General features: G+C 37.5%; 1 protein-coding gene across 5 annotated transcripts in view; it reads right to left on the bottom strand.

The window, feature by feature from the left end:
* Positions 1-13,824, bottom strand: part of LOC135217258 (OTU domain-containing protein 3-like) — a 104,780-nt gene that overhangs the window by 23,662 nt on the left and 67,294 nt on the right. For all 5 annotated transcript variants that reach the window (XM_064252998.1, XM_064252994.1, XM_064252993.1 and 2 more), the window contains 2 exons: positions 8,675-8,787; positions 1,220-1,345 (listed from right to left, as the gene is read on the bottom strand). In XM_064252998.1, the coding sequence (XP_064109068.1) occupies positions 1,220-1,345; positions 8,675-8,787 (239 nt within the window). The remainder of the gene's footprint in view (positions 1-1,219; positions 1,346-8,674; positions 8,788-13,824) is intronic.

Raw genomic sequence — 13,824 nt, 5'->3', positions numbered from 1 at the left:
ATGGCAGAGAAGTACTTTTATCAACCACAAACAGTTGAACATTAACTACAATGCTTGAGTAGTGTGCCATGAATAACTAAAAGGACATAAATGGCCCGATAAAGGAGACTGTGGTGTCTCACCCTTCATAAGGCAAAACTACAGAAAGCTTGAAGTTCTGCACATGTCCAACTATAGTCATGCATAGTAAGACAAGAGCAAATATATGAGTAGATGTATAGAAATCTGGATGTTCTGACTTTATTGTTTGTTTGTATTTTGTTGGTATGGAGTTTTTACATTGCATGGAACCAGTGGTTATTCAGCAACAGGACCAACGGCTTTACGTGACTTCCGAACCACGTCGAGAGTGAACTTCTATTACCAGAAATACACATCTCTCACTCCTCAATGGAATGGCCGAGAATAGAACCTGCGACCACCGAGGTGGGACGAAAACTAAAAGACCAGCAATTAAGGCTGGAAAGGAAAAAAAATAGTTATGTCTGATTTAAAAAGCCAATTATGGAAAACGGTATGGAGCAAAGAGAATGTTTAAATATATTTAAAGATATCTGAAAGATTTTATTGTTGTAAATTTATGGATTCAACAGCTGTGACTAATGACATACTCTATAACCAGAAAATAAAGTAGCCTTTATTACATTGTTGCTGGTAACCTAAACTTGATAGGAGTTAAAAGTAGAAAATGCACAGAACAGAAGAGTGAAGACAACTAAATTTATAAATCTGATCCCAATAAAATCAGCACAAATTTTACCAGTTCTATTTGTGTCATAATCAAAAGAATCTACAGTTTTAAAATACTTTTACTACACCATAACAGTGATTAGCTGCCATTATTTCTTGTTTCAATTTAACAAAACTATCCGAAATTACTTACATGTGTACCTTATTTGAATCATTTATTAAATAAGATTGGACAGCAGTCCCTATATCCAATGTAAAAATGTGGAAGGAGTACATGACAACTCAAAGCCTGCAAAGACCCACATCTGATAAAAAATTTGGTTTCTACACCTTGGGGTGAACTGTGACAACTAAAATGCCTAAAATCAATAGTAAATTTTTAACAAGCAGAAACAAATGTATTAAATTTTTAACAAGCAGAAACAAATGTATAAAACTGGTTCTATAGCATACAAAGGCTTTTCAAACCAGTTTTCATACATAAAATGTACTTGGTTAATTGCATTACGACTGTGTGATATATACTTACTGCTAATTTGATGCTCACAGGACTTGTAGTGCAGTCACCAAATCTTCGCACACTGTTATAATGATCACCATTGTGGTAGGAAATGTGAAGTTCACGTAAGTTCTTTTTCCCTTCTAGACCACATATCTTTTGATAACAAGAAAAAACAATTGGATTAGCAATGACATTAGGTGGGAAGCATCCAATTACAGAACATTACATAAACATGCAATACATTTTTCATACATAAAACTTGACTTTCACACAGTTGTTAGAAAAGGAGTGGAGTAAAATTCAGTTACTTTCCTATACATATGAAATATCTTTTATTTAACCCTTAAACGCTGAAGTGGTATTTTAAAAATTGTCTCCCGTGTGCCGGCGGCGTTCGCGAGTAAGCGCCGAAGCGGAATTTTTTTTTTTAAATCACAGCACGCTTAGTTTTTAAGATTAAGAGTTCATTTAGGGCTCCTTTTTTTGTCATTGCCTGAAGTTTAGTATGCAACCATCAGAAATGAAAAATTATCATTATCATATATAAATATTGGGATATATGACAGCGCAAAAAAAAAATTTCATATATAATTGTATACAAATCGCGCTGTGAGCAAAACTGTTAAAACTACCGAGTTAATTTTTTGTCGTTGTATAGTACACTAAATTGCAATAATTTTGGTATATAACACATTATAAAACAATCAAGGCAACACAGAGAAAATATTATCACAAAATGATGCATGAATTCGTAACGCGCGGACGAAAAAAAAAAGCAGTTTTCAAAAATTCACCATAAATCGAAATATTGTGCTAGAGACTTCCCGTTTGTTGCAAAAGGAAGGTAATTGATTGAATATTACTAGACTGTAAGTGTTGTAGCTTACAACTGCAGTTTTCGACCATTTTGGTCAAGTTAAAGTTGACCGAAGGACGAATTTTTTCTATTTATCGTTATTTATATGAAAATATTCCAAAACTGATAAAAGCTAAAACCATGGGTTGTTTTTAGTTGCATTCTACATGAAATTGCACACATTTTCATATATAAAACTTTATGTAAAAGCTAGTTTAAAATGGTGCAAACATTACGACAATTGGACAAAAAAATTTATGATTTTTTCGGAAGAGTTACCGTGCAGATGTAAGGAATAAGTTTATTTCATAAATTCACCATAAATCGAAATATTGTGCTAGAGACTTCCAATTAGTTGCAAAATAAAGGTAAATGATTGAATATTACTAGAATGTAATAGTTTTAGCTTACAATTGCGTTTTTTGACCATTTCGGTAGTCAAATTTGACCGCAGGTTGAAATTTTGGCACTTATCGTTATTGATATGAAAATATTTCAAAACTGATAAAAGCTACTACAACCATGGGTTGTTTTTAGTTGTATTCTACATGAAATTGCGCACATTTCCATATATAAAACTTTATGTAGCGCCTATTACATAGTGGGACCTTTGTAGTGAAGGACAATAACGATGGCTAACAAAGGATTCCCATTAACTGCCCCTGGCCAGGGCTCAGAAAAAATTGTTACCTAGAACCAAAATAATAAAATATCTAACACCACCCTAACAAAGGAATGAAGGGTACTCTAGGTCCTTCACACCTGCAGGCTTCCCATAGGTGAAAATTTTTTTAGAAAGGGTTGCTTCCCACACTTCGTTTCCCCACACCACACCAGCCGCAAGAAATGGACCCAAGGTAATGCAGTCTTCATACACCGTTTCAATGTCACGGAGATAACGCGATGCAAATAAAGGTTTGCATTTCCAAAATGTAGAATTGATAATAGAAGTAAGAGATAAATTTCTCAAAGCCAGAAAAGTGGCTACTGCACTAATCTAAGGAGTTAAAGCCTTGCAGACTGGGAGAACGTCCTCCTCAACTGAAGAATGTGCTTCTCGGATGACGTCTCTTAAGAAGAAAGCTAGAGCACTCTTAGATAAAGGTCTAGAGGGGTTTTTTTTCCAGAACACCAAAGACTGCCAAAATCTCTACAGATGTCTTTAGTTCTGTGAAGGTAGTACTTTAAGGACCTCACCAGGTACAGAGTTCTTTCCTCATCGTCACTAACCATGACTTCTGTCAAACTAGGAATCGAAAAAGAGCGAGGCCAGGGATTTAAGGGAGACTTGTTCTTGGCTAGAAATCCCAAGGAATATGAACAAATAGCATTCCCTTTCAAAAAGCCTATTTCCTTATCAAGTGCATGAATCTCGCTAATCCTTTTAGCAGTCGCTAAGGACACAAGGAAGAGAGTTTTTCTAGTTAAGTCCCTCAGACTAAGTTAATGCGTAGGTTCAAAACGAGAACCAGACAACCCCTTTAACACAATATCCACATTCCAAGGCACTATAGGAGAATCTTTACAATAAGAAGTGTCTATGACAGAACACTGATGCTAACATGGCCCTATAGCCCTTGATAGTAGAAGACAGGTTTCTTACTGACCTTAAATGAAGCAAGAAATCAGCTATTTGCATCACAGTGGTTTTAGAAGAAGAGATATTGGAATTCTTACACCACTCTCTGAAGGTTCTCAACTTATTCTGATACACGTTGCTAGAAGATGATCTCCTACACATGGAGATAGCCTCTGAAGCTCCCTTAGAAAACCCTTTCTTTTTAAGGAGTTTCTGGACAGTTTGAATCATGTCAGGGCCAGAGAAGACAGGTTTTGGTAGAATCTGTGGAAGTGTGGTTGTCCGAGTAGCTGCTTCTTTTGAGGAAGCAGCCTCGGGAAGTCCACCAATAGATCTACTAGATCGGGAACCATTCCTTCGATGGCCAGAAGGGGGCCACCAAGATCAGAGATATGTTGCTATGTACAAGGAACTTTTTCAGCACTTTCCTTACCAGGCTGAACGGAGGGAAAGCATACAGTTCCTTGTCCGACCAGTCCAGAAGAAAAACATCCACTGCCCACGCCTGTGGGTCTGGAACTGCCCAAATGAGGAGCTCTCGTCACTTCGTAAAGATAGAAAGACCGAGTCCCTCCTTATTTCTTGACGTACGAGAGCAGTCGTGTTGTTCGTGTAGACCACTATCATCTTGTTCTCTACTTGATGCAAAGGGCTGAAGGCCAAGGTGTATTGCCTTTAGCTCCTTCACACTGATATGCAGATATCTGTGCTCTAGGGACCATACTCCTGAGACTTGCCTTTAAACAGTCTCCTCTCTGAATCCACCAAAGGAGGTCCTCTTCTATTTCCTGTGTTATAGGAAAAAATGTGAGTCTGGAAACCCTTCCCGTTCCAGCCCGCTTTCAGATAGAATTGCAGGGGTCTGAGATGTAGCTTGCCGAGCAACACAAACTGCTCCTTCGATGAAAGGAACCTTGGCAGACTCATCCTAATGTTGGCCGAGCACTCGTTTAAGGCCAGAACTTTTATCTTTGTCATGCAAGAATCTACTCTTTTCCAGGTCGGAAAAACTCCAAAACTCTGAGTCATATGATCATTCCCAAATACTTAATCTCGTGAGTGAGAATCAACTAAGATATCTGGGAGTTTACGAGTATTCCTAACTCCTGTACTAAAGAGTGTCTTTTTGAGGTCCCCCACAAACTGACTCTCTGAAAAGAGCCATCATCAGTCTGAAGCAAAGGGAGGGAAATTGAAAAATCTTCCTGTTGAACACAACCCCCGAGATACTTTCCTTGACTTGGGGTGTATGGGAACATGGAAGTATATGTCCTAAAGATCTATGGACATCATCCAATCTCCCAGGTGAATGGACGACAGGACTGTTTGGTTTGTTTCCATCTTTAACTTTGTTTTTACGACGAAGACATTCAGGGCGCTGACTTCCATGACAGGCCTCCAGCCCCCCAATGACTAGGGGACTACAAAGAGACGAATGTAGAACCCCGGAGAGTAAAAATCTTGAACAACTTCTACTGCTCGCTTTCTTACAAGAGAAGTTACTTCGTCCTCTCGAGCCAAAAACCTCTCTGATCTTCTTGAATAAGCCATTAAGATGACTGGCGTGCTGACTAAGGGAGGCTTCCTGAGGAAGGGGATAACATAGCCTTCCTTCAGAACCTTGACAATCCAAGGTTCTGCCCCTTTTCTCTGCCAAACTTACAAAAACTTTAAAAGTCTGGCTCCTACAATCGCACGGAGAAAGGCGTCCTCACTTGCTAGAGGAGCCCCTTGGAGAAGTTTTCTTGACAGACTTAGAAATGAACCTCATATTTCCTCTTGATCTTGTGTAGGATCTCTGTCTGGCCTCTTGAGGAAAGAGGTTGCCTCGAAACTGTCGCTGGAGGATCTCACGGTCTTTGGGAAGACTGGGTGAGGAGATCCTGCGTACATTTCTTCTCTAGATCCGAAGCAATTCCTAACACTGTGGCTTAGGGAACGAGTGTCTCCTATCTAAGGGGGAGCATAACAGAGCTGATCTCTGTGAGGAAGTAATGCCCTTTTTGAGCGTTCCCAATGAGTAGAGAGAGGCCAAGTCATGGGAACTTTCCCTAATCCCCTTCTTGATACATGGGAGAACTTGCATCCAATCTGCCAGGAGGCTCTCCGAAAGCAAAGGGCAAGACCTAATCTTGCGGGCCACAGCACCAACAGACCAGTCGAGAAAGTTGAAAACTTTAAATACTTTGAGAATACCTTTCAGAAGATGTGCCAACTCTGAGGCAGAAAAAAAAATCTTCGCCGAAGAAAAAGCCGAGCATCTGGCTGCGTCTACCATACCAAAAAAATCTCCCTGTGAAGAGGTGCAAACACCCAAGGAAAGAGCCTCTTTCATAACATGACAAGTATCTCCACCTGGATATTCGAGAAGGTGGAAAACAAAGAGGTCTTGCCTTGTTCCCTCTTTTCAATAAGCCAAGCGTCTATCTCTTAAAAGCCTTCTTAGCTGAGGAAGACAAAACCATCTTTGGCATCTTCCAGGGTTTAGAGTAAGGCATGCTATCCATAACCACAGTGGTTTCAGCAGACGATGGAGAAGTCAGCTTGAAAAAAAAAAAAAAAAAAAAAAAAAAAAAAGATATGTGGTGAGCAAGAACTTTATTAGAGCCACATATGCTGAAAAGGGAACGTCTTGATCCTCTGCAGCTTCATCTTCAGACGAAATAGGAGAAAGATCCACATCTGTAGGAGTCTGAGGTGTGGCTGCATCAACTTGTGTCCGTGTCGAAACAACCTCTATCGGAGAATGTGGTGCTGGAGCATCTCGAGGCATCCAAGGAGACAATACCAAGGGAGCTTCAGCTACTACTGGCGCTAGCTGAACTGTTGTGGGTGCTTGCTGGACTGTCATGGGCTCTAATGGAGTTGCAGGAGCTTGAAATGAAGAAAGTGGCTTATTCGATAAAAGCAGAATACTGTCGAGCTCGACTGAATGGGATCTACTGTCTCAACAGCAGCAGCAATAGTGGGAGCCGAGGAAGTTGATGGAAGCTCCTGCGCTACAGGGAGCTCGAGTGCCAACGGGCGCTTGACTACGTCCAGATATGGGCTGTCCCAATGACTGCAAGAGGGTTTGGATCTCTAAGCTTCTTAGTAGGCACCACTGAAGCTGCAAGGGGTTGTGAATACTAATCATTTTCAACTTCTCATGGTAGGGAAAATTAAAAAAAAAAAATTTTTATGCCACATGCATTTGCATACATTTCTCTTTCAATTGGTGTGTTTTTTTCTTAAATTGGCCGACCTCAAAGTTTCCCCAGCCTGGGGTGCCGCATATTGATTTTGTACCCCAACTCTTAAGGGTTAAGGTAAAGGAAAATAAAATAAGATAATCTTTTCAATATGGAACTGTTTTTTTGGCATACCATTTAGCCTGGTCTTTAAGTCTTTACACCCAATCACTTGAAAGTGAGCATTTGCTGCTTAGGTTCAACAACTGAGAATAATGTAATTATAAAGAGATGTCTTGTTTTCAGTAAGTCAAGTCTTGCTAGTTTGTAACAGGGTTTTGCTGGAGTATTTACTGCCACAAAATTCAATGCAAAATCCACACTGCTACAATGCTGTATTCTATACTGATCTGATATAAAACCAGTATCATCACTCACCTGGTGTTTTGAGTGCAAATTTTTCATGTGCCATAATGAAGTGGGAATTGCCAGCATGGTGAATAAATTTTGCAAGCCTGAATCAATCCTCACCTATCAAAGAATTTCATCCACCTTACGTGGGGCCTTTAGCAGAACCAGTCCTCTTTTGGGGAGGGGTTGCCTCTCTTAAAAGTGGGCAAACACTTGTCAGTAGGGATTACAACCACTTCCACAATCAATTCCAATAGTACATGGAACCTTCCATTACTGTCACTACGGAGAGCTTAAAACACTATCACTGGAGTCCAACTTGGCACGAGTATGGTCTGAACAATGAGTCCACCAGAAAGTACCAAAATGTGAGTAGAAAATGTTCATTAGTTGAATAAAAGAAAAGAAATAGGAACTTATAAAAAAAATATTCGAAAATGAATACAACTAGATGCCACAGGGACACATAAAAGAACCTTGAGTAATGATTACAGTATACTGCATTAGAGCCACTCACACCACTAACCCTACATGCTGGTAAAGCTGCTGTCTTTAATAAGATTAGGGTTAACCTGTTAACACTCCATACCATAAAGGATCATTTTTTTACCCACTATCTATGCAATATAAGCTTGTTAATAGAAATGTGTGGATAATTCTGAATGTTGTTACCCAACAACAGGTTCAGACATCAGTAAAATTCAGGTTTCAAATTGGTATGAATACAATTAACGGTAATGCACATTTAATTTTTAACTTCAACATATACATATCATCACTCTCATTATATCAGAATGGGTGAAGAAAATCCAGTTATATGTATATATGTCTTGGTGAAGAAAATCCAGTTATATGTATATATGTCTGTTGAAGGAAACTTTTCCCAACTTGATCAGTTGGAGGCCTCAGCCTTGATTTGATTACGACTTGACTTATCTAGTTAATGGAAGCTTTCTTTATTAGAGATGTTATATGTATATACATATGACTGTGGATTTCCTTCATATATCCACATTTACTTCTGTCATAACTACTCACACTGATATTACTGAACGAAACATGCATCTTTTGATCCTTTAAACTGTACAGGAAGAGTAAAGGTTACTATGACCATTGTGCATTTTGTGATGAGCAATGAAAAGTACTTGAAATGGTAGGAAATCTTGCAGTATTCCTTCAGCCTCAGATGCATTGCTTTTGGTCTTTTGTATTTGCTTATGTGCTCTCTTTCTAATTAACTGCCTCTATTTTCTCCATATATGAACAAATATTTTTGATCACCCTTATCAGACTTAGAAATTTAATTCATATGGTCTTACTAAACTTCAATAATAAAAACTTATTTGGTATCTATGAGGTCAATGACCTCAGGTTGCTCCATACACAATTTTATTCCCTAATGCTCTTTAAATTGGTGCAGTACTTTTACACCTGCAAAAAATTTTAAAAAACCATAAGTAACCAACCTGCCAAAGAGGAGCATTAAGTTGGTGAATAACAACAATAACTTGATGAAGTCGCGCAAATGCCACAATACAATCATTGCCGCCGTAGGTACCAAGCTCTGCCAAGTTACTCACTGTAAAAACAAATTTGAAAAGTCAATAAAACTGAAAGGCCTGCGGCAATTTCATATGAGCTTACAAAAGTAGAGAGAGAGAGAGAGAGAGAGAGAGAGAGAGAGAGAGAGAGAGAGAGAGAGAGAGAGAGAGAGAGAGAGAATTATTATCTTTATTAAATGACGCCATTTAATCTTATTCAACTTACTAATACAGTATAATTCAATACTAACATCTGAAAATTAGTAAATCATTTTTGTATCATAATTAGTAAATCATTTTTGTATCATAAAAATGTACTCAGTCATGAAAATAACATAAAAATACACTTATTAGTGAATATTCATTGTTGGAGAAACCCGCGAATAGGCGAATTTCCCGCAAATAATGGGTAGATAAGGTTCAAAGAGAAATCCGCGAATAGGCAAGTCCGGGAATTTTGAGTGCAAATACAGGGGGGGTTGACTGTAGTTTAAGCCCAGTATCCATCCTGACAAGGATTCTGCAATTACTATAAATACAAACACAGATGCATATTTCAAAATATCAAAATAAGTCACCTCTTTAACTTAATTATCAGTAAATTCCAATGTGTCCCTGGCTAAGCACAAAACATTGCTGGACAAAATGGCATAAAAACTACATTTTGAAGGGATTGGTCATTCAAAACTTGAAAGGATAGGAAAATGAAACAAGAAACTGCAAATTTAACTGCTAAAAACAGAAGTGAGCCTGAACTCCCCAACAAGATGGTATTTCACCCTCATACAATCAGTAGCAACAAGATCAGGTTTTACTTACCGTATATACTTGTGTAACACGCGACCTCGCATATCATGCGACCCCCAAGTTTTCACCCTAAAACAATGATTTGATCATGTATCTCATGTACCAAGAGTTCAATTTTTGAGACCAAGTCACATTAGACTAATCTCTTTTCCTCCATCTCTTTATCTATCCCATCTTCTAGTTAAGTTAAAAAGAGTAAAAGAGAAAGCTAAAAGTATCATCAGTAATGTTATACTTGTTGTGTAAACGCATACAGCCAGAAACAGCTGATTTGCTATGAACAACCGAATCCAATAACTACAGCGGCTTGCTTGCATTTCAACCATCGTACGATAGTAAAAAATTACAGTAGTTGTTAAAAATGACGTTAAAAAGAATAGGACGGATACATTTTTACATTACTATATCCTTATTCTCTATAGAGAAAAGATCAGCAAGGGCATATACTGTTAAATTTAAGCTGCTAGTTGTAGCTGAAGCTGAGGAAAGAATGTTCATCTGCTAACGACTATTATCGTGCATCAGCAACATGGAAACTTCAGTATAGCACCATCAAACTCGACCGTAAACAAAATTGAGAGAAATGTGTTTTAATCAAAACTATTTGGCATGAAAGAACACATTTTACTGTGTTCACTCCGATAAAAGATAAATACGTAAAGCTCGTAGTACAGGCGGCCCTCGGTTAGCGGCAGGGGTTCCGTTCCTGGCCACCGACGCCAAGCGATTTTCGACGCTGAGCGATTTTAAAGCCTACGGCCGCCGCACACCTTCTTTCGAAACTCTAGACCAGTCAAAGGCGCCGTAATCCCACAACGGCGCAATAAGTAAAATTATATTTATGCAGTATAGTACTATAGAATTTACTGCACAGTACATGTGGGTATCTAGAGTATGTAAAGATATAATAAAGTTTATACAGTGTACAGGTAGCTGTAGTGTTCAGGTTACGATCATTAGTCTTACGATAGTTCGATTTTATGAGAGATCAAATTACAATGGCCTAACTTTATCCATCTTCTAGTTACATAAGTTCAATAACAGCAAAAGAGAATGATGAAAGTATGGTTTTAACGTTATACTCGTTGCGTGAACGTGTACAACCATGAACAACCGAATGAGAAAACGATTTTTTTTTTTTCTAAGTACAACCGAACTGGATAACATCTGTTTGGCTTGTATTTCGATCATCGTACTACAGTGCAACATTACCGTATTTGTTATAAATGGCGTTATGTATAGAATAGAACTGAGATATCTTAATGTAATAACTTTATTCGCTATACATCAGAGATCAATATAGATTAAAGATCAATCGGGAAATATACCGTTAAATTTAAACCTAATTATGACTGAAGCTGAGAAAACTGTTCAAACTGCTAATGACTATTATCGTACATCGGCAACAAGGATAAAACTGCAGTAAACGTCTGCCATCACACACACAACCATAGATAAAATTGGGACAAAATCATTTTAATCAAAACTACTGTGCTTGAAAGAACACATTTTACTGTTGGTTTCACGCCGATATAAGATAAATAACGTAAAGTTCGTATTACGATGATATATAGGATTACGTATTGCGAACGGAATCACGTAATTTTTTATGCAATAAACATGCCGCCAACGTAATCTGTTAACGAAAAAAATAGTAGTTCACATTCACAACGAGACATATTCAAAAAATATTTCCACCTAAAAACACGCTGTATAAGGAAAAATAACTTTGTCTCATATAAGTCAAGTATCTAGATATTCGTTTATGCTAACTAGAAGCAAGAGCATTCGCTCAGAATTGCGTTATGGTGAAACAGACTCGTATTCATCACTGAATTCAAACCACAACATTGGCCGCTCCGCGGAATACGGGCTTAAGTTTGCCGTAGTATTTTAAAATACAATAATATGAGAATACATACAATATTCTTGGATACAGTGAAATAATGTATAACTTTTTAAAGGATTTATGGAAAAGATGCATAATTAATAAAATACAATGCATTTTTCGGAACTGGCGGACAAGAACGAACATGAAAAACCATCACCTGACAACGTGGAGCGTAGTTACAAAGGCTGCCTTAATTTGTATCTTATTTCTGTACAAAAATGAAAATACCTTTACGCAATATATTTTCATACACATTTTAAACATAAAAGCAAAAACATTTATAAAATCGACACATCGATCGCTAATTTGCACTTTTTTTGCCGCCGTCTGCCGCTCTTCCAAAAATATAGTTAAAAAAAAAAAAAGTGTGCAAATTTAGCGATCGATGTGTCGATTTTTCAAATGTTTATGCTTTTATGTTTAAAATGTGTATGAAAATATATTGCGTAAAGGTATTTTCATTTTTGTACAGAAATAAGATACAAATTAAGGCAGCCTTTGTAACTACGCTCCACGTTGTCAGGTGATGGTTTTTCATGTTCGTTCTTGTCCGCCAGTTCCGAAAAATGCATTGTATTTTATTAATTATGCATCTTTTCCATAAATCCTTTAAAAAGTTATACATTATTTCACTGTATCCAAGAATATTGTATGTATTCTCATATTATTGTATTTTAAAATACTACGGCAAACTTAAGTTCGTTCTTGTATGCCGTGGCGGCATACAAGAACGAACTTGAAAAACACATCGTAGTCGATAACTTAAAGGGGAGTTTCAAAAGCTGCCTTTTTTATCATATTTCTGCACAGAAATAAAAATACCCTATTCGTAATACATTTTCATACATATTTTAAACATAAAAGCATAAACATTTATAAAACCGACACATCGATCGATAATTTGCACTTTTTTTAAATCGATATTTTCGGAAGAGCGGCAGGCGGCGGCTTACAAGAAAGAACATGAAAAAACATCGTATTTGGTATCGTGAAGGGCAGTTTCAAAAGCTGCCTTTGTATCATATTTCTGTACAGAAATAAAAATGCCTTTCACGTAATACATTTTCACACACATTTTAAACAAAAGCATGAACAATTATGAATCGACACATCTATAGCTAAATTTGCACTTATGTAACTCGATATTTTCGGCATAGAACAGCGTCAGAGGCATATATTTTACCCTAATACCTACGTAATAACACTCCATAAAATTTGTTAATATAATTTGCATAACCTTTATGGTCTGAACGGCATTTCTACATATGTATGAACTCGTTAGACAACGGCGCTAGCGGCGCTGTTAACTGAAATTTGTGCCGTAAAGATACCTTTAAAATGCCTTATTTTTTTAATGAATATTTTTGACGACCGCCGTAAAACCGATTCACCGTTGAGTGATTGCGCCGTTAACCGCGGGCCGCCTGTATTCTGATGAAATCAAGTGAAAATATCAAACGCAATCTGTTGATTTTTTTACGCAATAAACATGCCCTCAGTGCCATCTACTTACCAAAAAAATAACCAAATTTCATTCACATCGATAAGAATTCAAGTGATGTATTGACTTGAAAACACTTTGTATAACATAAAATAACCTTGTCCAATATCAAGAAAATATCTTGAGATTCATTTACGCTAACTAGAAACAAAAAAATCGCTCTGATTTGACTTCTATACAGCAAAATAAACTTACCTCGCAATTGATTTCCAAACCAAAAATTGATTGCTATTTTTGTATTTTATATTACAACAACAGTAATATGAAAATACATACAATATTATTGGATGCATATTCGTTATATTTGTATTTTATCAAAATGACAAATTTTCTAAGACAATATGATATTGTTATAATACAATAAAGTTTCATACATACTTACCTGGCAGATATATACTTAGCTAAGACTCCGTCGTCCCCGACAGAAATTCAAATTTCGCGCCACTCGCTACCGGTAGGTCAGGTGATCTACCTGCCTGCCCTGGGCGGCAGGACTAGGAACCATTCCCGTTTTCTATCATATTTTCTCTCTTCCACCTGTCTCCTGCGGGGAGGCTGGGTGGGCCATTAATCGTATATATCTGCCAGGTAAGTATGTATGAAACTTTATTGTATTAAAACAATATCATTTTCATACAATGAACTTACCTGTCAGATATATACTTAGCTGATTGGCACCCTTTGGTGGAGGGTAAGAGACAGCTAATATGGAATAGACAGGTAAACAACATATGTTGTAGGTATAAAAGAAAAACCTTGGTTCCTACCTGATAGGTGGTAGACTTCGTGGCTGTAGCCCGGTAGTCTGCATCACCTCAAGACTTTAGCGAGATATTAGATCTATGGCTAGAGTTCTTGTGGGTCTGTCGATGGGTA

This window comes from Macrobrachium nipponense, chromosome 7, assembly GCF_015104395.2.
Source record: "Macrobrachium nipponense isolate FS-2020 chromosome 7, ASM1510439v2, whole genome shotgun sequence".
NCBI lineage: Eukaryota > Metazoa > Arthropoda > Malacostraca > Decapoda > Palaemonidae > Macrobrachium > Macrobrachium nipponense.
Note: the sequence above shows the minus strand (reverse complement) of the source record. Positions and strands in the feature narration are given on the sequence as shown.